The sequence below is a fragment of the Fusarium vanettenii genome, assembly GCF_000151355.1.
Source record: "Fusarium vanettenii 77-13-4 chromosome 8 genomic scaffold NECHAsca_11_chr8_3_0, whole genome shotgun sequence".
NCBI lineage: Eukaryota > Fungi > Ascomycota > Sordariomycetes > Hypocreales > Nectriaceae > Fusarium > Fusarium vanettenii.
The window spans coordinates 278843-303712 of record NW_003315873.1 but is presented as its reverse complement, the minus strand read 5'-3'; the positions used below and the strand labels follow the sequence as shown (position 1 = coordinate 303712).

General features: G+C 47.3%; 8 protein-coding genes across 8 annotated transcripts; 2 read left to right on the top strand and 6 right to left on the bottom strand.

Moving 5' to 3' along the window:
* Positions 1–756: 756 nt before the first annotated feature.
* On the bottom strand, positions 757–2646 carry NECHADRAFT_47830 (uncharacterized protein; the record flags this gene model as incomplete). Its single annotated transcript, XM_003048261.1, has 2 exons — positions 757–2034; positions 2083–2646. 2 exons carry the CDS (start codon positions 2644–2646, stop codon positions 757–759), a joined length of 1842 nt encoding a protein of 613 aa, XP_003048307.1.
* A 696-nt stretch (positions 2647–3342) lies between these two features.
* NECHADRAFT_95723 (uncharacterized protein) lies at positions 3343–4623 on the bottom strand (the record flags this gene model as incomplete). The annotated part of the gene is made up of 8 exons (XM_003048260.1): positions 3343–3376; positions 3422–3841; positions 3888–4025; positions 4071–4108; positions 4159–4313; positions 4361–4402; positions 4464–4561; positions 4601–4623. The coding sequence occupies 8 exons, from the start codon at positions 4621–4623 to the stop codon at positions 3343–3345; spliced, it is 948 nt and encodes a 315-aa protein (XP_003048306.1).
* Positions 4624–5675: 1052 nt separating this feature from the next.
* NECHADRAFT_95722 (uncharacterized protein) lies at positions 5676–8164 on the bottom strand (the record flags this gene model as incomplete). The annotated part of the gene is made up of 6 exons (XM_003048259.1): positions 5676–6228; positions 6279–6444; positions 6497–7194; positions 7536–7743; positions 7858–7938; positions 8002–8164. 6 exons carry the CDS (start codon positions 8162–8164, stop codon positions 5676–5678), a joined length of 1869 nt encoding a protein of 622 aa, XP_003048305.1.
* A 950-nt stretch (positions 8165–9114) lies between these two features.
* Positions 9115–10122, bottom strand: NECHADRAFT_95721 (uncharacterized protein; the record flags this gene model as incomplete). Its single annotated transcript, XM_003048258.1, has 2 exons — positions 9115–9911; positions 9963–10122. The coding sequence occupies 2 exons, from the start codon at positions 10120–10122 to the stop codon at positions 9115–9117; spliced, it is 957 nt and encodes a 318-aa protein (XP_003048304.1).
* Positions 10123–11421: 1299 nt separating this feature from the next.
* Positions 11422–12868, bottom strand: NECHADRAFT_95720 (uncharacterized protein; the record flags this gene model as incomplete). Its single annotated transcript, XM_003048257.1, has 3 exons — positions 11422–11481; positions 11532–12115; positions 12166–12868. The coding sequence occupies 3 exons, from the start codon at positions 12866–12868 to the stop codon at positions 11422–11424; spliced, it is 1347 nt and encodes a 448-aa protein (XP_003048303.1).
* Positions 12869–14461: 1593 nt separating this feature from the next.
* On the top strand, positions 14462–16021 carry NECHADRAFT_84008 (uncharacterized protein; the record flags this gene model as incomplete). Its single annotated transcript, XM_003048462.1, has 1 exon — positions 14462–16021. The coding sequence occupies one exon, from the start codon at positions 14462–14464 to the stop codon at positions 16019–16021; it is 1560 nt and encodes a 519-aa protein (XP_003048508.1).
* Positions 16022–19594: 3573 nt separating this feature from the next.
* On the top strand, positions 19595–20980 carry NECHADRAFT_84007 (uncharacterized protein; the record flags this gene model as incomplete). The annotated part of the gene is made up of 4 exons (XM_003048461.1): positions 19595–19665; positions 19722–20474; positions 20526–20594; positions 20692–20980. 4 exons carry the CDS (start codon positions 19595–19597, stop codon positions 20978–20980), a joined length of 1182 nt encoding a protein of 393 aa, XP_003048507.1.
* A 998-nt stretch (positions 20981–21978) lies between these two features.
* NECHADRAFT_63052 (uncharacterized protein) lies at positions 21979–23353 on the bottom strand. Its single transcript, XM_003048256.1, has 2 exons — positions 22690–23353; positions 21979–22637 (listed from the first exon to the last, which is right to left on the bottom strand). The coding sequence occupies exons 1-2, from the start codon at positions 23308–23310 to the stop codon at positions 22221–22223; spliced, it is 1038 nt and encodes a 345-aa protein (XP_003048302.1). The 5' UTR covers positions 23311–23353; the 3' UTR covers positions 21979–22220.
* Positions 23354–24870: the final 1517 nt, after the last annotated feature.

Sequence of the window (24870 nt, the reverse complement as noted above, 5' to 3'; positions counted from 1 at the left end):
GCCCTCTGTGTCGGTTTATTTCATGTTACCCCCAAGGTTGGCACTTGTGTTTTTATGTTGGCTGTTGTGTATTTATCTCGAGTTCATGGTCAAGGGATCAGGTGGTTATATATACATAAGGATAGAGATGTGTTATTCTGGATCACCGCATGAACTGGTTGGACTCTCAACTTTACTCAATCTTGATCTTGAATCTGTGCAATGCATTCACATCTTGTTGAACCAGTTGTGCTTGTGTCTTGTGCATGCCGTGACAAGTATCCGTAGGGCCATTGGCACTGTCATATCACCCAGGCCGTGCTTGGGCTGCGAAGTAATTAGACTCTTCCACGTAGTCGCTGCATGATGTAGGTGTAGGCACATGTATGTACTTGGGTATGGATGTAAGGTATATGTATATGTACGGTAAGTCGACCCAATACTATAAGACGATGCTTGCAGAACTCGTGACTCGTGTCAAATCCATGGGTGCCATGATGCAGAAGGAATCCTTACCCTACCGTACCTCTCTCTCCACTGGGCTGGCCTAGACAGCAGCACCTAGTCATTGGATGCAGAGAGCTAAGACCAACAAATCCCTGGGCAGGCAGGCAGGCATGCATTTGTGTCCTCTCTTCTCATTCATTAATCCATTAATCATCAACGAGCGATATTGCTATCTCGATCCTTTCTAACGAGCGGGTTCATCTGGCCCCTCTTGGGAAGCCTTGCACACAAATCATTACCTTTTCCGCCCAACGCCTAATGCTCAGTTCATCACTCTTCACCCACCAAGACATACTCGTCCCCAGACACGCTAATCACTTCCATCTGCGAGTTTCCTTCTCCCTTGCGTCCCCGGGTGCGTCGAGAAAACGGCCCGCCCTCGTGCGTCACCTCCAACCCTCGCCCGCGGACGTCTTGAGACCCCGAGACCGTCTGCGCAGAGACGTGGCCCTCCCACGACGATGGGTACTGGAGCTTGATGGTTCCGCTGATGGAGTTGTGCTTGGACTTGAGAGCTGACAAGGCCGGTGTCTCATCGCCAGTCGCGGTTGTCCAGAAGGGTTCTAGTATTGTTACTTGAGAGGTTCCGCTCTTTGTGTCTGTTTCCAACGCTGGGGTTGTTGATGAGTCTAGAACCGGGAGGATGCGGAGTTTGAAATCACCGGATTGAGACTCGAATCTTGCGTGGGAACTTGCTGCTACGTCGGCGGTAATGTCTCCGGATGCCGTACCGACGATGACGATGTAATCCCGAGGCGGGAGTGAATCCTTGGGTTGACTCAAAGGTTCGTAAACTTCAATTTGTCCAGAAGCAGAGTGCACATGGAGGGAAGCTGGCTTTGCACCTTCTGCTGGCTTTGGTCCGACGTTTACAGTGATGTCGCCAGAGACGGTGTCAATGTCGAGGAGGTCGTAGAGCGGATACCATCCCTTGACTTTTCCGCTGGCTGTGTGGATGTTGATCTCGCGGGATGATAGCGTATAAGGCACTGTTGCTTTCTTAGGGGCCACGGCTGGCGTGTTGATGTGTCCAATAGCGCTGTGGATTACAGTGCTCTTGAGAACCTGCAAGTCAAAGCCTGTCTCAACGTCGACGTTGAGATGAATGGTGTTGATCTTGAGGGCTTTGATGATGGACTTTTGAGGTACCCAGATAGTTGCACGGATCTGAATACAGGGTGCTTCAGTCGAGTCCCAGTCTATCGTATCCGGCGTAATCATCTTGAACAGCTGCGTCTTTTCATCAAAATGAACATGAACCCCAAGATTCTTGTCATTAGAGATGACCTGCAGTTCAATAGCCGCAGACGAGCTATCCTTTGCAGGTTGCAGGATGACTTCTCCAGAGACATGAGGTCTTGCACCTCTATGACCACGATCCCTTTGAACCGTCTGTACAATCTCGAGGTTACTCGTACGGTCAAATTTCACGGGCGTCGTGGTCTTGGGGAAGTTGTGGGGAGTGTCGAGACAGATCCGTGAGGGATTCCATGTGAACTCGCCGTGACTCCCGATAGGGCCGTCGTTGATGTAGTCGGGAGGTTCCCACTGTAAGAGTTAGCAAAGCTATATATGCATGAGGAGTAAGAGACCAACATTAGAAGAGTCATCAAAGAAAATACCGAGGAGTATGATGATGACGGATAGAATGACAAAAGTACCAAGAATGGTTCTAAACTTTCTCCGTATGTTGGTCTTTGCAACAGAAGTCTTGACTCGATTCCATCGTGATGGTTCCTCATGAGGAGGACTACTCATAGACTCAGGTCCATGATTCAAAAGCGGCTGCTGCTCCTCTCCCCTCGGAAACTGTTCCTGAACCTGACCCATTGGTGAAAACGTCGAGTAATTTGTCGTCGAAGAAGGTGAATAAGCAGGAGGAGCCTCGTGCTGAATCAAAGGCGAAGACATGTGTGTAGTCTCCTGATGACCACTAGAAGATTCACCGGCGGTGTCACTGTTTAATAACTGCCTCTCCCTCTCGGCCTCCCACGCCTTGGACTCGCGGCTCGCAAGGGTAGGATCCTCTACGAGGATATTCGGCACCAGGGGTCGAGGACGTGATGACGCCGACGACGCGTGGAAGTAACCATCAGTAGGCGATAGGGCCTCGGACTCATCGTCGGCCGAGTAGAGGTTGTCAGAGTACGGAGCGGGCATTGTAGGGCTGGTAGGGCTGATTTGGGAACACACGGGCAGTGGGGTGACTCTATTCGCGCGAGCTGCGGCCGTGGCACGAGAGCATACGTGGCCCCAAGAGAAAGAAAGGGAAATCCTGGGGTTGAAATAAGAGAGGGGAAGAGTAGAAAAGTTGGTTGTTGGCTGGGGATTGGGAATGGATGTTATCTGATCATGTAAGGATTGTAGCCGATCACGCTATGGCTGTTTGCGGGAGGTGGTAAGCATGAGGTTTTGGAGGGATTGACCAACAACTGTTTAATGACCACGGACGACAGCATTTTTAATATAGATATATCTCATTTAATAGTATCAAGATGATCATGATAATTCTCACATATCTTCAATTCTTCAAAACCATCAATCCCGTCTTGACTCTTCAAATCTCTCAAAAAGTTGTTATCTCCATGGATATCTCCCCTACAAAAGTCCCCCCCCCCCGCCGCTTGAATGCATCAACTCACACACACACACCACTACACCCCCGCAGCTGCATCCCTCCCCAAGCGACGGACAGATGCGTAAGCCGTGCATCAAGGCCGCGAATGGCTGACGAGTTGCTTGATTTTGATGGCCTGTTTTTGCAGATCTCAAGTTTCGAGTTGATCATGTCTCTACACCAACCTTGATTGTCATGACAACTGCATCTTTCCTTCATGTTGAGCAACGTACTCTTTTTTAAACCTCGGGTTTCCTTGCATAGATTGAGTACCTGTCACAATTAGCAAAGATCAACACGCACAGCAGACAAACTTACACTGGCCAATACGCTTGAATGCTCGTATCATTCAGCTCCCTCCTAACATCAACCAAAAACAGCGTCACCCTCTCTCCATTCCACCCATGCGCCCTCGTAAGCGGTGCCATAGTAAACGCTTCAAGTCCGCCCTCTAGATTCGCCCTGCTCCAGGCCCCGAGCTCTTTAAGTCTCTTGTCTTTTGGCCATGTGCTGATTGGCCATCTACGTCGTGTTTCGACGATGTCTATGAAGCCTATTGCTGCGAGGATGTCTTTGAGAGGGGGGATCTCTTGGTAGGGTCTGCCGGGTTTTACTGAGGCTTCGTACATGAGTTGGAGACAGCGGGGGAGGGCTTGTGTTGGTTGGAGGGTGCCATCGTCTGAGAAGAGGAAGAGGTCGGCTTCTTGGAGTTCAACGTAGCCGCCAGGGTTGAGGTTGCTAGAGAGTATTAGAAACAGCAAGATAGGATGGTTTAGATGCTTACTCGTAGATCTTTTTGAGATAGTCTGGCCAGTTTCCGATACTCGACGTCATCATTCGACTGTGAGTATAGTCGAAAGGCGCAGAATGATTCCACTCCTCGTCGATATCATCGATGAAGAACTCGACCTTGGGAGGCACACTGGAACGTCAGCATAACTTCTTGATGATGGAAATTGGAACATACAAGGTAGGTTGAATAGGCAACAAGTCGACGCCAACGACCTCACAACATCTCAATATTTAACCCAGAACATTTGGCATGCATGATTTACATGAGCTTCTAGGTGCTCGTCTCCAAAGTCCATGGCCCAGATTCCCGTGCCCGTGCCCAAGTCGAGAACCCTCTTGACCTCTGACTTGGCCTTATTTGGCGGTGCGAGACCGAGACTGTCGTCAAAAGTAAGGAGAAAGAGGTGATGCTGGAGATCTAGACTAGGTCAGTCAGCGTTCGCGGTTGCTACATGTTCTGCATACCTAGTCGTTCGGCTTCGAGTTCGTCGTTAGGAAGGCTATACTCTAGACTTGTAAGTATTGACTGAATCCTTTAAGAATGTATAGGCGGTTTTAATTGACTCACTCCCGTCTTTGTATCGATGATATGTCCTTCCGTTCTCGCGTCTATAGTCCACGATGGAGCTACTCAGACTCTGAGTCGAAGAGACTGTCTCCTGCATTCTATGAGCACAACGCTAAATTGTATGAGCAAATGCTTACCTCTCCAAGAGAAGACTCTCCATCTTCAGTCAACTGTCGATTCCCAGAGTTAGCAGTGATTTATGGTATAGTGCCCAGACAAGCCACCCACTGTCTCATCAGGCACAATCTCCGTCTCAGGGTGCTGGGTCGTCATATCAAACACAAACACAAAAGCAAGCTTTTCGAATCTATGAGACAGTCCAAGAGAAAAATCAGGAAGAAATGCAAAATTTAAAATATCACTCCCCATAAGAACCATGCTCGCCCAGAAACCCCCTCTTCTCTCTCCCCACAAGTCGTCTCACATTCAGACAGCCTCGCATATGTACACAGCATGTCCAAAAGAAAAAAAATACCCGCTCTGCACAAAATGCATACATGTCGTGTTGTCTTTGCAGGTTCGGGTCCTCATTCGACGGCCCCGGCGCCCCGGGCATCCGCTCGGCACCGAAGTGCCGGGACGGAGTGGGGATCCACACTTTTGCACGGCGCGGCGCGGGCCGGTGAGGGAATTGAGAGCAGAACGCATCGCATCGCATTATGCCGTGAGAGACCATCTGTAGGATGAATTGGCCGAGGGATTGGTAAATTGCAACGGACTCGAGCCTCCGAGGTTAAGACTTGCATGGCATACATCACAGCCGTGGCACCATACCAGACGTCACCATCCATCACAGTCAATGATATGGAATCAAGAAAGCTCAGCTTCGATTGCGAGATCTCCCTAGCCTCGCCTTGGCCCTGCCTCTATCTCGAGCAACAAAAAAAGAAAAAAAAGGTATGTCATCCAATTCTAAAAACCGCCGACTCCTGCTCCGCCAAAGAAAATCCGAGAAACGTTCGGCGGTAATCCCATCACCTCGTGGCGTGGTGCTTAGTTTTTCATCCACTGATATATCAATCCCTTTCCCAACGCCTTGATATTTCCCCCCCGTCGTAACGCAATGCCCGTCCTCCCGCTAAGATTCCCCGCTTGCCTAAATGTCAATGTGAAAGTTGCGTGCGCGTGTTTGTTGGAGTGTCGGTTCGTGAGAGTGCAGGGGAGACCCCCTAAGTTTTGTGTATAGTCGTCGTCTTCCAGTCGGATTCATCCTCAACTCAAGCCGAGCATTCTCTTCGAATTCTCGTACACCACCCAGGTGATGCTCAGAGCGGGTGCAACCTTGAGTAGATTGGGTGTTAGACCCTTGTAGAGACCTCGGTAACCCTCCCGTTGGATCGTCTTCTTGGTTACATCCCAGATTCCCGTGTACGTCGCAGGGTGCATGGCAGTTCCTTGGGTTTGAAGTCGTGTCCGCACCACGTTCAATGGATAGACAACGCTGGCTCCGAAAGCTCCGGATGTTGCACCGATGATTCCGGTAGCGATATTCCCCGGTTTCACATCGTCTTCGTGCATACCGTCGCGCTTCGCATAGTAGTTCTTGTAAGACTTCTTGAGCAGCTCGAATGTGCCCATGTCGATGGCACTATAAGGGAACATTCCCACCAGTCCCATGGTCAAGCCTCGGTAGCATGCTCGAACACCACCATCTGCGTACATCTTGATGGCCGTCTGCCGAACCAGGGCCAAACCCTGAAGACCGTCTTTAACAGTTTCGCACTGTAGTCGAAACTTGAGGGTATCAAGTGGATATACAGAGGCCCTGCATAGCTGTCAGTTTACTATCAATCCAAGACCCGGACTGAAACATACTGCGCAATCATGCCAGCAAGACCGCCCGAGGTGAATTTGGACCACGAGCTGAGCTTCTTGGGATCTCCATGGCCCTCAAAGTTGGCGAGGGCCCGCTTGGCCGCTTCGTATGAGCCAAACTTGATGGCAGTCTCTGGCATAATCTTGACCACGTTCAGGCCATTTCCTTGGCTTGTCAGCGTCTGTGACCCAATCGTCACGCTGTTACCGCGACCTACCTGCAAAGAGACTTCGAACACCCCCTGACCTGACAAGTTCCCGGATAGCATCGCTGAATGGTTTCGCAGCATTCTTCAAGGCAGCAACGGGTCGCCCTTGCTTGAGCGCCGCGCCCGCCGTCTCGGCGCGAATAGTCGTATTAACTAGCAGATAAACCTTTAATCGATCGAGAGGTGCAGTAGCCGTCCGCGACACCCCGCCTGCGATGGCACCCGCAACAAAGTAGCCTGGATCAGGTACAAAGTCTGTTAGTCTATACTTCTTGTGTACTGTTGAGACTCCAGTGGTGTGTCCATGGGTGCCATCGCCGACGAGCTGTGACAGGGATTCGGCCACTTCCGGCGGCGTCTCGGTAGCCGGGTCGTCATAGTCGGGGTACGGGACTGCGGCAGCGGTGGCCATGTTCTCGGTCGCGTCTTGGGGTTCGTCATCCAGTATCGAGGGGACGGCTGGTTGGGCAGATATCGTCCGGTCGGCAGGGGGTTTTGAACCGTCGAAGGGGAATGCGACTCGGAGAAGAGAGCCGAAAAGGGTTGAGAAAAGGGAGCGGAAGCCGTCCGTACCTAGACCCTCTAATGTTTCCTCGCTCACAAGTGTGTCTCCTTCTGGGGTCACGCTGACCACTGAGTAGTAAAAGTCGAGGACGGCATGGAGCTGAGAATCGTGATCGTGGGGGGGCATAAAGAGGAGGAAGTTTCTGAGGCAGCATGATTAGTGAGTGGCTGCAATGACTGATCTGGGCTTTGCAAATGAATAAAAAGGCGAGATCCGGTAGAAACAAAATCTTGAATAGCGCCGAAGGGCTGCAGTCGAGAACAGAGCATATCGCGATCCGGTGCGAGCTCGGGCTTGGCACATGACGTTATGAGGTTTATCCCCGCCAAAATGACTGACGGTCAGTAGCCATGAGCATCATCTGACGGGGAATGGGTGAATGAGACTCGCAGATGATGCAGTGGAGACGACCAGGGCAGATTTTTTGAAAGAAAAAAAAAAAAAGAAAAAGAAACAGAAAATATGGAAAATGGTGTGACTAACCGCCATTCATCGAAACTGACGTAGCCGTCGTTGTTGAGATCCATGTCGTTGAAAAACTCGGCGAGGCGGCGGTTCGACAATGTGAGACCGGCGTTCTTAAAGGCCGTCTGGAGCTCCAGCTTGTCGAGCTTTCCGTTTCCATCCTTGTCAATTGCCCTGAAGAGGGCAAAGAGCTGCCTCTCTGCCTTTTCGACAAATTTTCGAAACTCTAGAGTAAAGAAAAACTGTGAGCCTGCTTGTTTGTCTTGCGGGTTGAGCTGCCGAGCGAGCTCCGGAGGATCGGGAACTTCGGGCGTAGAGATGGAGATGGAGGCATGCGTACCTTCGTATTGAATCTTTCCATCGCGGTTCCTGTCCACCTCATCCATGATGCGCTTGAGCATGTCGTCGGCGTTCTTCATGGCTGCGATGGCCCATCAGCATGTCGTCGCAGAGGTCCATCTCTTTCAAGCTCCCGCTCGCTTACGATGATCAATCCTCCGGAGCCCCTTCTGCAGGCCTTTGAGATCCAGCTCGCCCGTCTTGTCGGGCTCGAGGCTCGTCCATAGCTCCTCGACGCGGGCATCGCGCGAGTTCTGCGACTCCCTCAAGCCATCTCCGACTTCATTAACCAGCTTGGACACACTCATGACGAAGGAGGCGCCGGCGGCATATCTCGCCGGGAGGTATATGTCCGGCGATTCGATGTTCGAGAGGTGATCGAGGGGCGGTCGCAAGAGGAGTTGTAGTCGTCGTCGTCGTCGACAGAGCGGAACAGGTCAAGGTACGGCGACGGCGATTGTTATCGGGGTTACGGAGAGGACATGGCTGAGCTGGAGGACGGGAGATAGCTGAAGATCCAATGGGGATGCCAATCGACGAGGGTTCGGGAGAGGGTGACCAGGTTGTGACGTTGGTAAAAGAGCCTGAAATCCAATCCAATGCAGTGGAGAACAGAGCACATGCCGTAGAGGCCCCATAGCTGAGGTGCCGTAACAGGGCGTCAGGGCCCCTAAAGGCCCTCCCGCTGCCAACGCCGGGGGATTCAGGGAAGCTCGGCGATCAATCAGAGCCCTTGCATTATGTCTAGCGCCCCGGAAGGACCCGCCGACCTGGCAGAGAAGTCGCTCTGTCTCGGCTCAAGGGCTTTGAACGAATTTCTTTTCAAGCCAAAATATTCGCTTAGCATGCATCTAAACATGCTGTTAGCCCGTCTTGTTCTTCAATTGATGCCCTGCGGTCGGATCCGGAGGCGTTTTCCCATCCCTGCCTGACCTGCAGTTATTCCCTGTCTCTTTGATTGGTTGTGTAGATCCGAGGTACCAAGACCTTGAAGTTGGAGTCCGGTGACATTTCGTGGCTGGTGGTGGCGTCGATTGATTCGATTCAACCATGGAGTCGGATTCGGATCTTATCAAACACCATCCAAGCCATCAGCCTTATAGCGTAAAGTATGCCAATGTTGCATTCTTAATCTATATGCCACAGTATAAACTGGCACGAGACACCCAAACGCCGCATCGATGCTATGTATGTATAATTCCCAAACCGTCCCAAAGCTTCATGTCTCGTTCCTCATGACATCCATGCTAAATCCTGCTTACTTATCCAACCCCCGAGCCTTCACAAACCGGTTGATCTGCTCCCGCGTAAGCTTGTCGTTATATTGCTCATAGCATTCGTAAAAGGAAATGATTTCCTGCGTGGCGTCCACCATGGACGCGATCTCTACATTGCTCTCGACCAGCCAGGCCGCGAACCTCTGTACACGCGATACTCTAGCCTGCTGCTGCTTCTCCTTGGGCTCCGCAGGGCTGGCATCCGAGAAACCTGTCTGTGAAGACTGTCCCTGGGCTCGCAACAGCGCTTGCTGAGCAGCCGCGAGACCCGCCGCAGCCGCAGAGCCAGAGCTTTGTCCAGGTGCCGAATTATTCGGTCGAAGCACCAGGGCCAGCAGGATGGCCACCAGCGCAATAATATGCGGAGCGTATAAAAGGGGTAGGTCGGTCATGTAGTGGTCGTTGATGACCGATCGGGCCAGCTGAACCTCGTCCTCCACCAGCGATAGCTCAGATCGCAGAGCACTGATGCTCCGGTACGGCTGGTGCACGATGAGCTGCGACCGCATCTCGCTGATCATGAAGAACTCGCACTCGCCCAGCTTGGACGTGTCGATGGCGACGAGGTCTCCCCACATCTGCCGGGCCTCTGTCACGATCAGCCTGATGTGTTGAGGCGACTCCTCCATCTTGCATGCCAGATAAATAGCGGTCGCGATGACAAGGTATGGGTTCGTTCGGCGGATCTCGACTTTGGAATAGAATCGCTTCATGTAGACTTGGGCCGTGGCCATGGACTGCTGTCGGATCGTGAGGCGCTTTGCTAACCGTATCAACTCTGCAGAGAAGTCAGCGACAATGTCCACGTAGCCCGGGGTGAAGAACGCACGTTGATTAAAGTAGATGTTTAGATGACGCTGCTGCGGGAGCGGAAACATGCGGACGAGTTCGGCGTTGTCGTCTTCGAGTTTCTGTCGCATCGTTACCAGCTGATCCTTGGTGAACTGCCAGAAGCGACGTTGCGTCGACTCCCAGTAGTTGGCCGACATGGCTTCTCGAGACGCGCCCTTCAAGGCGTCTTTCCGGTGAAGCTGCGGCTCTCGTAGATGGGAGAATGAGACCAGCTGGGAGGCTGATCCGAGGTGAACAGGGCAGGTTGAAGAGGGGAGAGTCCGGTCTCGTCGAGGCGAGGCTGGCGACCGCCACCGCCGATCGGAACATCCGGTGGCTGGTGCGGCGCCAACAAGGCTGAAGGCTGTTGTGGCTGATGCAGGCGCTACATAGGGACATTCACTTTCACAGATGCAAGCCAAACTGGAATGCTTAAAATTTTCCCGAAGTAGAATGAAGGTGCATGAGGTGGCAGGCTACCTTGAAGAAAGATTTGTTGAGGCAATGGCGGTGTGCATTGTGATGCAAACGGGCGATGACAGGTCTCATCACTAATACGGATGACCCTTGCGCCCTTGAATGAATTGATAACATGTTATCCTGGTTTTAGTTCTCCGATGACGGTTTTGGCATTTCTAAGCCTTTTGATTATTTTATCATGTCCTCTTGGGTTACCAAATTGGCGGGTACTGAGTTTCGCCAATGAACAAGACCGCAATGTCAAGCAACACACGCTGAGTGGCCTGTTCAACCAAAGCAAATTTGGAAACTATGCATACGTCAAACAACTTTGTGAATTATGGTTGCTCAAATGCTTTCTGGTATTCGGGCTTAGTTGATACTATTCATATATATCGATCCATTCCTAATCCCAGTACTTAGGTAGCTTTAAGTACGTCGACACTGGAGGGTTCAGTACCTATTTTTCCGAGCCCCTGAGTACATATATACGCCGTGTCATGGCTAATCTCAGCTTTATTATTTTCCATGCTTGAGTTCCTATCGTTCTTTCACAAAATCTGCCGCCTGTTGGGCCCTTTCCGTTCCAAAGCCCTCAACGACGCCAGCACGGTCTCCAGCTCCTCCTGGCTCATCTTGAACTTTCCTTCCGTGCGCTCAACGTTGATCTCGACTCGAATGATGGCCTCCTTCAGGAGCTCGGTGTAGTTCTCGGGAGAATCAGTCACCTTCCAAGCCTCGGGTCCACCATTCTCGCCAGTGTGTTCACGACGTTGACCTCCATATGTCGGGTGAGGGCGTCGATCTGAAAGTTGAGGTATCATAAACTGACTACACGGTATACATACAACACTCATTACAAAAGCTCTGAACGAGAAATCATTACCCGTCCAACAGAACAGATATTCCAAGCCGATTCGCCTTGGCGAAGGGATCATACGAGGCAAGATGATCCTGTCGCTTGACATCTCAGTCATGATGAGACTCTCGACACTAACTCATCGACCAACGCTGCATGAGAAGGGCCTACTGATAGAGCCTGAATCAAACTTTTTGATCTACCAAGCCAATTAGTTCGCCGTATTAAAGTGACAAGAAGTGAACTCACGATTCCCACCACACTGGCATAGGTGCCGATGCAAAAGACTGTGACCCCGAGGATGAACACTGTGAGGTTTGCCATCGCCGTCCAGAGGTTGTGCTTTTCATACCACTTTCCTTCCCTCAGAAGGTAATACCACATAATCGGAGGAATATAGAACGAGGTTCCCGCCACGAAAAGAGCACCAATCAGTGACAGGAGTTCCGAGAAGAAAGGGATCGCCTCAGAAATAATCCAAGCGACAAGGCTAATGATAGTCACAACCACTATCCAGCTAATCCATCCCTTGACTGTATTGATGTATCGTGCGATGGAGTTTTTATAGATTCTCCCATGAATAAACCGGGCAACGACAGTTGTGTTGATAGAGCCCGAGATGTAGATGACTGGGATCGCGAGGCCAAAGGCGATCTTTGAAATTAGGGGACCAGCCGAAAGCAACGCAGGAGACTTGACGTCCTGCCCAACAAAGACGTAGATGAGGGACCCGGTAAGCGTGTAAATGGTGGTCTGGATCACGCCAAAGGTCGAGATGGACTTTGTAAAGTCCTCTGGCGTATGCATCTCGTCCATGTAGGATATTTGTCCAACTGAGCATTCTGGGTTAGTATATCAAGTGGCCAAGGTTTCAAGGACTTACTAGCAAACGCATAGGCAAAGACAATGTTTGAAATTGCAACAAAAGCTTCAGCAAGGCTGATGTTTTCCTTGGGCCAGGCGGACCAGGGGTTCTCTGGCTCAGACGACTGCACCCCTGTGGCGATGACCGTGATTCCGATAGCAATCAGGATAGAAGCAAAGTCTATGTAGCCCAAGATTGCAACTTCTGAGAATGAGGGTGGGATGGCGAGGATCAACAAGATGATGGCCGAAATGGCCCCAAAAACGAGTGAACACACATCGCTTTCTGTCATGGTGACAAAGGCAATGGTGCCAGTTAAGCAATGTGATCCAACAACTAGAGTAAGTACGCACACAAAGATGCTACTGAACAATACATCACCCCACTTCCCCATCAGAAGAGTTCCTACATCGACATAGCTCTTGGCCTCGGGGTACTTGAGTTTGACGAGGCCGATGATATAGCTGGCGTAGATGGCAACAAATCCGAAGACGATTGTGACTATGACTCCTAGAATCATCCCCAACGTTGCGTATGCTGCAGGGAGACTCAGGCTACCGAGGGCGACGGCAGTGACGATGAGAACGACGGTGAGGCGTTTCCAGCCCAGACGATGAAAGTAGGCATCGCCCTGGGCTGTCTTTTCTCCCTCGAAGTCTAAGCCCATGACTTGGCCTAGGGCTTCGTCAGAGACTCGACGAACAGCTTCGATCTTGTCCATGTCTGAGATTTTCTTGTTGTCCGAGGAGCTCTCAGGGGCAGGAGGGGTGATGTATTGATCCATGACGACGATATTAGGCGAATGATAAAGCTGCAGTCCTTGTCGACATGCAACGCAACCGATGGCTTTTTATAAGCTTTCCCAGAAGAGCCGGAAAACTGCAAGACAAGCAATAAGGCGTCCAGGTCATGAAAAGGCGTCCAATGCGAGTCTCGTTATTCCGTGACCCTTGACGAAACCCCAGACTGCGGGTCTACTTCTTCCCCATGGGGGATTAGAATCTCCCCACAGTCCCCGCAAGAATCTCGTGTTTGTAACGAAGAGAGCGGTTTTTTGTTTTTGAGTTCAAGGGAGGTTTTTAGTTTGTTTGTGTGCCTCGTTCATTGGGAGGAGTTGAACGTTGTCAAGTTTTAGCACCACGAACTTCAACTTTGTATAGTGTCTTATTATCTATCATCGAGTATGAACAGAATTCTTGATGTTGCTATCAAGGGAGAATCCAGTCAAGTTGGATGACCGGGCCCGGAAGAAACATCCCGTATCCGCCGGCAGGGACGAGGAAACTTCCCATATAGGAAACAGACTAGCAATGATCAAGGGATAATAACGTAAAAACTATGTCAAGAAACCCCACTCTCGTCTGTTTAGGCAGGTGAATGTGTCTCGAGGCTGTGGGTGCTTCCAAAATGAGTTGTTTCTGCCCTGGTTATTGTGTGGTTTGAGGTGTTTGTTTGCTGCTCAAGTTGAGAGCTCAAATTCCAATGGATCTCGGGTCCTGGAGGGGAAACCATCATGGTGATCAAGGAATGAATAAACAAAAACGGACAGATGTAAACAGGGTGGGATCATAGGGTTCTCCTTCTCCACCAGGTCGAAATGAATGAATCAAGACATGCGAGTTGACCCCTGTGGATACATATCCCATTGTGTATGATATTATCCCTCTTTGTTAAGTGTGTCACTTTCCTTTCCGCAAATACAAAGAGTGTATCGGGCATAGTAACAAAAAACACGGTCTTGATATCCTCCTCTAAAGGGCTAGCCACAAAGGGGACCAAAGTTTCTCACAGATGGCCAACTCAATGGTGCATTAACGCCGGAATATGGCATATCTGCCTGCCTGTGCCTGGTGAACTCTATCCCCGAGGAGTCTATCTCAGATCACTTGACTCAAAACCGCGTCCGTTGATGAAGTGACTGTATTCATGAAGCCTATTCACGGCAATTTTATCGTTTGTACAGGGAACTATAAACACCAACAAGGCAATGTGCTGCGAGACAGAACTCTATGCACTTAAATTCCAACAAGAATAAACAGAGCGTCTCCTGTCAGTATTTCATTCCCTCCTTTTTACTTCAACAAACAAATAAAGCCCTTTTTTCCTCTAATTATTACTTCTTTTTACGAAACATGTTCAACAGTCAGCCTAATCGCTCCTCGCATCTTTTGTTCGACATTACAAACAGGCATCAGACTCTGTTCGCCCACTTGCTCATACTATTTCATCAACCACACACAAGCTCCAGACTCTGATATAAAGCAAATCATCTCAGTCCCAAATGTCTTCCGCATAACCATCACTGAACATCATCATGGAGGGACCCAGGGGTGAGGTCAGAGACCACGCCCTTCACGCCACAAACTTCAACGAGGTGTATCCCCTATACCCCCGGGATCGCAGAGAGAAACGTCTAGCAATCTTTTCAACTTATCCACCGAGACATGCCCATCGTTGCCCCGATGGTGTCCATCCGATTCTGCTTTACCAATCCGACAGACCGTTCAGCTGGAACAGCATCCAGGTCGTCGGTCTCCACGTGGAGACGGCATTTGGATATCACCAAGGAATCCGAGAGCTGTACAAGTGCGCCCGAGAGGTTTTCCGGAGCCAGCCGACTCGTTTATTTGTGCATGGATACTTTGTCTATGGTTCTTCTCTCGAGCGGTGGGTGTTTGACCGATCTGGCATGTACTGCTCTGGGTCAACACCTTTTGACCCAAACTCGATATGGCCCGGCACCATTATAAACCAGTTGATTATCGATGTGGTTAAGAACTACCAATGGATGACCGACATCGAGTTGGGCGTGAATCCAAGCGTTCGCTATGATGGTATAGGGAGTTATATCCCGGCCCATGGTTACTATCCTCAGCCTAAGCTTTACCTGGAACGAACGCCGCTCGTACATCCCCACAAGATCGTGAGCCGATGCACCATTTGCTACCGGGCAAGGACGTTTAGTTCCGAGTACAAATATGTGGTCAAGTTTTCATGGCGTTCGCGATCCCGAAGCCCGGAAGAACAGATGCTACGGCTTGCCGAGCGGCGCAACGTCCAGGGAGTAGTGCGACTAGTCAGCTATCATGTGGTTGACGAATCCGCCAATCGCCGCCAACGTTTGGAGCTCGTAAGGCACAGAGAATTCCCGCGCGCTGATCCAGCGGCTACATCGACCAAGGACTTGGACATGTCCTGCCTGGTTGTCACTCCGTCCGGACGCCCTATATCGAAATTCGACGACATCCCAGAGCTACTCGAGGCCTTCCGCGATGCCCTCGAGGCACATCGGTCTCTGTACTTTGACGGTGGGATACTCCATCGAGATATCTCTACTGGAAACATTATCATCCCCGACGTTGAGAAAGAAGGGGAGCCACGTGGGATGTTGATCGATCTCGACTTAAGCAAGGAGGTAGCAGATCTCTCAACCATATCCGAACAGATTGCTGGGACCAGACCATTCATGTCAATTGACTTGATGAAATACGGACAGCACTCGTGCCTTCATGATCTAGACTCTTTCTTCTTCGTCTTTCTCTGGGTGGTCATCTGCCGAGACGAAGAACCCTCATCAGAGAGCGTGCTCGATGGTTGGAGCGACGGGAGCTTTGATGACCTAGCGAGAAGGAAATCCAATGATATCTCGTTGGACAACTTTCACGTCCTTGTATCCGAGTTCCCGCCCATATTCAAGTGTCTCAGCAGGCTGGCATATGAGCTGCGCGACATGGTTGACACACCGTGGAAATACATTTCCCGCCCTGGTCAGACACGCCAAATTGAGCGTCGATATGATGACATGATCGACGCGTTCGAGGCGACCTTGGATGACTATATGTCGGGAGGGCTTGGGGAGATGGACGAGGATTGAGCTAGCGTTGTGATAAGCCACGACGAATTGACAGGGACTTACAAAGCACGATAGACATCACAACTACCCGTTGGCTCATGTGGGTCTATCGACCCAGGCGAGCCAACCTAGCAAGCTAGGTTGGCCACAAAATTATGATATATTATGGGGCCCTGATTTCCCCCTTAAAAAGCCGCCTTTTTCGGTCTCTTAGTTTTAGAAGCTATCTAGAGTAATTTATAAAGGTATAAAATAGTAAGTTAAAGCTATTAGTAATATCTAAAGTGATAATATTAATGATATTAATAATATTAATAATAGCTATAATAAAAGCCGCTGCCTAAGCCTCTAAGGCCGCCGCTTTCCTAGATAATTCCTTATATAAATTTAGCTATAAGAGCGTCTTTTTAGCCCTCCGGGCTAGCTTCTTATATAGCCCTTATTTATATAATAATTCTCGTGATCCTCTATATCCCTAATATATAGTATTAAGGCTATATTAGGTATAGTATAGAAGGGGGTTTAGGTAGTAAAGATAATAGCCGCGGCGATAAGGGTATAATTAGCGGCGATAAAGGTATTCATAGTAAAGGCTTAAATAGAGGGAGTTCCTTATTATCTTTTTCTTCCTTTTCTTTTTTTTCTTCCTTAGTAAGAGCTAATTTAAGCTAGAAAGTAATATTATTATTACTTCCTATGAGAGCGGTTTAATTTATTACGCTAAGAGGTTTTAAGGTAAAACTAATATTATAAATAGCTTTATTAATTTCTTATAGTAATTATATATTTATTATAAAAGGGTTAGACTTTTAAGTAAGTATTTAATATATAGTTAAATATTATATCTCTATAAAATAATACTTAATATTTTTTTTTATATATTTTAATTACTAAGACTATAATATTTTCTTTTTTATATTATTAATAATAATCTCTTTCTCTTATTATTATTAATCTTTAATTTTTTTTATTTCTTAGATAATAAGACTATAAGTAGTCTAGACCTATATTTTCTCCTCTTTTTATTAGGCTTTAGCGATAACCTCCTCTTATTACTCTTAAATCTCTTATAGACTAATATTATAATTAAAATCCCTTATTAGCTTTACTTTTTTCCCTCTCTTCTTAATATTATATCTCTTCTTAATCTAAGCCCGGCGGTTATTAATATAAGTAGTAATTATAGATTTAAGAATTATAGCTTCTATAATAATATTATATATCTAATAAAGCCTAATATATATAGGGGAGCTAAAGATATTATTATAGCGGTCTAAGAGTTATTTAGCGGTATCTATAGCGGCCTAGAAGCGAGATTTATTAGGGAGAAGGGAGGCATAGGCTAGGTTAATAGCCTATTTTGCCTAAAGCTACTTCTTAGCTAGGTATATTATTACTAGCTTAGGATTTAGTAGATAAATACTTAACTTCTCGAAGCCTAAGATAATATTATATACTATAAATCTTTCTTTAAAAACTTCTTACTTTAACTTAATAAGTCTATTAATATAAAAGAAGAGATATAACTTATCTAAAAGCTATAGATAAAGTTAACGCGGGAGAAAGAGATATTTCCTTTTTAAAGCTACTTATTAAGAAGCTTTTAATAAGTATTCTTTAATAGCTAAAAGACTTTAATATCTATTAGCTATAATATATATATAAAGTAAGGCAATAAAGAAGCTATAATAATATAAAACTTAATATAATACTCTCTAATAATAAAGACCTTATATCCTATAAAGCTATTAAAGATAATAAGTCTCTAGATAATTATATTAATAGCCTATAAGATAGGAGGAATATTATATTAAATATACTTTTATATAAGATCTCTAAGGAACTTATTATACCTAAATTACTCCTTAAATATCTTTCTTATATACTATGCCTTAGCGGATTTAGCCTAAGAATATTAATTAAAATATATTATTTACTTAAGAGTAATCTTATTATTAAAAAAGGCTATATTAGACTAGGTGAAATAGATATTAAGATCGGTATCTATATATACCTAATCTAATATAGGCTATATCTTAAAAATAAGCTATAGCGGTATTATATTACCCGCCGCATTGCCTATACTAATAAGGGTATAGGTCTCCCGGTTAAAAGGGGAAAAAACTTATTTCCTTATCCTCCGCTTTATTTATATAATAAGGACTTTAATATTTTCCCTAAGGATCTTAATCTTAATACTAGCCTAATTAATATTTTAATATTTAGAGGCGCTAATATTATAACTCTAGATAATCTTAATAAGGTTCTTAAATTATTATTTAAGGTTATTAAGACCGCTAGCTTCCTAGGACTTATAAGACTATTTTATAGCTTTAAGAAATACCTATTTAAGCTTAGGATAATTATTATAAAAGCAAGTATATTATATCTTACTAATAAGATCGGTATTAGGGTTCCTATATTAATAAAGGGTTATAGTAATATCTTCTATCTTAGGCTTAGAAGTAAGAAATCTAGACCTTTTTATCTAGATAATAAAGGCTATAATAGCTTTCTCTTTTTTATCTATAAAGACTCTTAGTCTATTAACTTAACGAGGCATAGATCTAATCTCTAGCCTTCTTATAATCCTCTAAATAGAGGCAAAAGAGGATCCAGGGTAGCGGGTATTAGCGGTATAAAGTAAGAGAGGTTAAGTTATACTAGTAGAAGTACTATAATAGAGGCCCTAGGTATACTACATATATAATACTATGACTTCCTAGGCGGCCTTAAGATTTATATTACTTAGCATAATAAAGATAAATATAAGAGAGGTATTTTTTATTAATTAGTATTATAAAATATAGCTAAAATAGGTAGTAATTATATATAAATAAGGATATTACTAAGTGCGGGGTCTATATTATAATTTTGTGGCCATATTATACTTTTGTGGCTAACCTAGCTTGCTAGGTTGGCTCGCCTGGGTCGATAGACCCACATGAGCCAACGGGTATATCGATGAGCAGCATAGGGCTATCGGCTTCCACGGAGTCGAGGTACCAACATTTGGCGGCACAGAGAGTGGCATTGTATATATTGTCTCTGCAGCCAGACATTCATCATACTATTACATTAGATTGCCGAAAGTAATCCGTTCAGGTCTAGACCATTCATTCAGAATGCCGTGTATGTGCTTACCCCCTGCAGATGGTGACAGCCCTTGACAATAGGGCGCAACGCCATGACATGCCACGCGGTGGGTCGCTCCCCACGAACCATTCATCATGATCAGTGGTAACATGTACGGGAATGCGAGCAAGTGATGCTTTGATTACAATCTTATCCAGTAAATACCATAGCTAACGCTTATAAAACCGAGTGTTCACTAGAGTCTTGCTGAGCAGTCATGGTTACCAGCCAACTCGCAAGTGTTTCCAACTAATGGCCAAAATAATAGCCATGACCGAGCCATTCATATGAGGCTGCCCACCTTGTGCAACTCCGGCCGGCGGCCTACCTGGGCCCGGCCCGGTACAGCATGACACCAATGAAAACTAGGCTAGCTATCAGGTATAAAAGCCAAGGTACAACCAAGCATGTACAGTCATGGATTTATCTCGTCATCGTGTCGTCCTGCTCGCTTACACCATGGCTTCCACAAGGTCGTCGACGAATAAACATGAGCCCACGTCACCTGACCTGGACAAGAACCAGAAGAGGTTTGTATTTATCATATCCAAACTTTGTACACACTCGCTCATTCTTTTGTGTCAAGGAAACTCCGTAACCGTCTCTCCCAGCGCGCCTTTCGTCGAAGACAAGCCGAGTATCTCAGAGATCTAAGAAACCGAGCCGAAGCCTCGCAGAAGCCAGACAATGAGAGAGTCGCCGAGCTCGAAGATGAGAACGGCCGTCTACGCGCTCACATCACCGAGCTACAGTCGCGGTTGGAGGGTGTACAGGTCACGCTTCAGATGATAGCTTCATCATCTTCCAAAATCCTTGGTCGATCTAAGAGTTCTCTGCCTCGCCAATCACGGATAGAAGACAGAGACTCGAAGCAGGAAGACAATGAGGCACCAAGGGATGACTCCATTACTGCTAATGAAGCACAGTCTGAAGCAAACCTCTGGCCACCCTTTTCCTCTGCTGCCCTCGAAGCTATCCAAATCCCCGACCTATCCTTTCCAACCAACGTCGATTCTACCATAGAAATCCTAGCCAGTGGCGCTGTTCAAGCGAGATCCAGTCTTGTCCGCGACGTCATGGACAGCGTAGACCCGATCGACCCGAACCTATCCAAGTCTCCTCTACAGCTACAGAGAACGCGGAGTGTCTGGAACTTCAACTATCAGATGGGGAACCAGGCATATATCGATGCTATCGAGTCTTGTGCGTCCTCCAAACCCACGAGCGGCTTGAGATGGATTGATTCCAACTCGCCAATCTTGGACCACAGGCAGATCTTGAGGAGACTGTTGCTGACCGAGCTGAAGCCGATGATTCGCGATAACCGATCTTTCCAGGCGTGAGTCTATTAGCCTCGAAGGCTAACAGATCGCTCTTGCACGTCATATAGGCTCTACCAGTCTGTCTCTGCTGTGCTGGCCATGTTCAACAGCGTCACTCGCCCCGGTGTCATGAACTGGTACGCGAAGACGAGGCTCTATCCACACAATCGAGCGAAAATCTTACCCTGTTCCCTCAGGTTTACATCTGTGGAGCAAACCTCATCGCAAGCATAGCTCTTCAACAAGGCGAAGGCATAGACAACATGGCATCCCTCCCAGCACCCGACATCAAGACACTCTTCTCATCCCCCGAGTGCGCGTACCTCAAGATGAACTGCGGAGCCAGATGAACTGTGGAGCCTTTTACTACAAGATCGGTCCCGTTTTCTTCAGCAAGTACCCCCGAGCTGTGGGATCCATCCGACGAAATAGTGGCCTCGGGGGTACCCCTGAAGCCGGGGACGCAGACGACGTTGGCGAACCCCAACTATGTCGATGCCATGACAGTTGCGACATATTGTAGTTTTATCAATTTTTTCTTTGATGCGGCTATAGCATTATCTCGGTTAGAGTATGTCTGATTAGTGTCTAGCCTTCCAACTGTCTATAGCGAGTTGGAATTAGCAATATTGGCGTTTATGATACCACTCTTTCTGTCATATGAAGGTATTAATACTAAGGTTCATATAGAATAACATATATTTTAAGACGTTGAAAGTCCATAGTGAAGCCATTTGTCAAATTAAGGAATACCTTCATCTTCACTTAACCTCATCGTGTCACTGTCATGCCATATCCTATAACTCTACAATCCCGTCCTAGTCTTGGCTCCCATGATGACTCCCCAACTAATGTCTGACGTAAATGCGCCGCCGGCGGGAGCGTCGATCTCGGACCGACCGCATGCAATATTCAACTGACACTTCTCCGCATTGCGTCAAGTTGTACAAACTACATAGCATGGACTCATCCCCTGTTCAGATCTTTCTCGCCAGATGACGAGTAGGGAACAATCTTTCAGGCAGAGACTACCAATCAGGAACGCCACCGCCAAACAGTCTACTAATAACGGAGGGCGTCCATTGCATAGGGCGCCTGACGTTGACAGTGAGGCGCTTACATCGACACTAGGGCGCGCTTCATGTCGATTCAAGGGCGTTTCTTCTCCACGACTTGACAAGACACGCGCAGGACGTCACAGACATCTCTGGTATGGACTTTGATAATGGCATGGAATTTGGTTTCCCTCGTCCAGATGTTTCATGTAGTCGAGCGGAGTGGAAGCTGCGGTTTGACTCTTACATCTCGGGTCATCAGTATCCTTAAGGGTATATGTTGAAAGTATTTTATACCTCAGAGACGAGATTATCAGCTATTTGCTCTGAATGATTGGCAATGAGAGATCAGTGAAGGAATTTGAGTATAATATATAGCAATGTCCCGAAACAGGAATAATCAAAGAGGGCACATAAGAGATAGCCGATAGGTTCAAGTCACCTCGTGAACCGGAGAAACCATTTTGACTACACCTTTGCATTCTATTTCCGGACTCTTCTGTCTAGGTAGTGATAGTCATCAGATCCCATCCACCTCAGCTTGCCGTGCTGTGAGAGTAGGTATAAAAAAAGTAGTTCAGAGGTAAACCTAGTTACCCAAACTCATAACTAACAAGAACACATCTTTGGTATTCACCTTTTTGTGATTACAATCCAGTCTTCTACCGATGATTTTAAGTAAAATTTCGACATCTCGTTCCGAAATATTCACTTCATAGGGCTGAGGAAGAAGTGGTCGTTTGTCATGGCCGTAGCCCGAAACTTCATCCCAACCTCGATCGTCCCCTCGGCTTTGGGTGCGCAGAGCATTCCAAAGCTCGGCTTAAACTTGAGTCCCGGGTCGATTCTTCGATACTTCATCAGCTGGTTCCAGGGCTGCCGTGGGTGCTTTTCGGCTGTGTCTGGGTCGACATTGGGTACGTGGCATCGCAGACAGCGGCATACGACGTCCATGTCAAGAGGCTTTTGATCCTCGTTGATCCGTAGTGATTTCCAGCCGTCTTCGTTCCACGGGATACTGCCACGGATGATGATGTTGGGGCGGAACCGTTCAATATCAATCTTGTCCTCTCCCGCTTGTGTTAGTCTCTCATTGAGCTCAGTGATGCTCGCCATGGATCCAACCTGTATGTATTAATAAGAGAGATCGATTTGCCGCAACCCCCAATGAACTCACCAGTACAGGCATCATGTCAGCAAACTTGATGGCCTCAGTACGTCCTAGACGATGAGGCGCACCACAACCGCGTAGCACACGAGGTGTCGGCCCCTTGTACACAAGACGAACGTCCATCTTTAGGAATTCCGATATCGGCAGGGTAAGACTCGCGGGATATTCCCAAGCGTCTGTCTTCTCGCCCCAAATCTCGGCCTTACTCAGCTCAGCGTTGCTTTCCAACCACTCAACACTCGGATGAGCCGGTATCTCAATCTTGTAATCATGCAGAGTAATAGTAAGCATGTCTGTATCAGAGTCCCAAGCCGTGCGGATAAGAGTCATGTCCGAGTTCTGCCGGATGGTGATGAATTCACGGTTCACGGCTGACATGAACATCCAGTTGCGATCCAGGTCCAGGCCGGTGCGCAAGAGCTTAGCAGACTTGACTTCAAAACCGCGGCATGATTTAACTGGATACACACGAAGGCCGATAATCTCATCAGGGTCGGGCAGCGGTAACGAGTTTGATGCAGATTGGCGGCGGAAGATGATGAGGATGATGAGAGGCAGAGTGACAGAGGTCACAATAAAGAGAATAGACGCCAATGAAGGGCTCTCCATAAAATCCAGGAGTACCATAGTGATCTCGCCAACGACGTGATGACAAATGGCACCGGTTGTTGTAAGAAGAGAGAGTTGACGTTGAACAGGTTGGCGAAGCGCCGAGTTTAAAGCTCCGCAAGCGCCGAGCTACGGTGGAGACTTGACCGTCATTCCTAAGGCGCAGAGTGACATTGGCTATTCACTTTGAAGATTAGATATATCATGCATGAGGCATACAAGCCAGCTCTACAGATCTGCAAAGAGACAAAATAAACTCCATTGCAGATATCAGACTGACTTGACGACCAGCAACATCGCCACCCGTATCATCACTCCATTCAGGGCCTTTCTAATCAACTCAAGCACAACAACTCGCATATCCCCATGTTCTTCATCTCGAGAGCATATTAAGCATACCAGGTACCCCTACAATAAGTATCAGTCCAGGACTAACCATGGACTCTTGCTTGATCCTCCTCCATAACTAACAAGGACACCCAAACAGGGCCAACCAGTCGACCGATCGTCAGGATCTAATATTCTAGCCGAGAGATCCGGCGACGGTGCTCTATTTCTGAGGAGTTACATAAGTTAAACATCACGTAAGAGTACAATGATGGCCGCGTTCAGTGGGGCCATCCAAGATGTTGAATCAGTGTTTTTTTAATCCAAGTTTGTACAATCATTTCTTATTATCTAAGCTCTAGCTGCTTGTGAGGTATACTTTAAATAGATCCCTATTGTTGAGATACTCCGAGGTGAGAGAGAGCCGCCCACGTGGAGTTTAATTCACACACTACGTTCGCAAGCTTCGGTCTTGATAAAACCTCATAGAAGTCCAAAAGATTAAAAATCTCAAATTATCAAATATCGTAACTTTCATATTGTCCTCTCGTCTCATAGAGGTAGAGCCAACGTGTCTAGAGTCCGCATACTAATAGCATCAAACATCACTATTGATAAAATATTAACATCCATACGAGCCAATTTCACTTATCACTACAGCTAAATATCACTAATGAAATTAAATTAACAGGTCGGAATCCATGCGGTCTTGTAGAAAATATGAAAAACATTACTCGAGGAGTAAATAGTTGAATGTCGCTGGAGGCCTCAGATCCATACCAACCAAATACCTGGATACGAGGTACTCAAACTCAAACGATAAATCCAAAGTGACCGTAATGTATTTGTATTCACTAAATACTCCATTCAGTCGGCTGTCGTACCAGGCAACACGGACCGAGACATATTGGTGCAGGCTGAAACATCTTCAACATTCTTAGCGACGTCGTCAGCCAAGGGAGAAACTGACTTGCCAACAAAAGCCATTACGTGGCACGTCAGTTTCCCCTTGCATTCAGATCGTCTATCTTACATCTCGATCGAAATGCGGTATTTCTCCCTCGGGTCATCCCAAGAACTTGGGATCGCTGACGCCATGGGGCTTGTCTCGCCTCACTCTTGTTCCCTTCGTTCTTACACGTGATGAGATATGCGGAAAGTTCTTCCCTAGTTAATAAATTGCCTCGGGTCTATTATTAGTCCAATGTTCTATGTGAATACGTCGAGATAGGCATTTCAAGGGTTTTCAGA

Bases quoted from the DNA above. Each gene is read 5' to 3' on its own strand.
- NECHADRAFT_63052 (XM_003048256.1), bottom strand. From the start codon at position 23,310: ATGGTACTCCTGGATTTTATGGAGAGCCCTTCATTGGCGTCTATTCTC. The intron at 22,638-22,689 runs GTGAGTTCATTG...TAATACATACAG, and splicing joins CTGACATGATGCCTGTACTG to GTTGGATCCATGGCGAGCAT.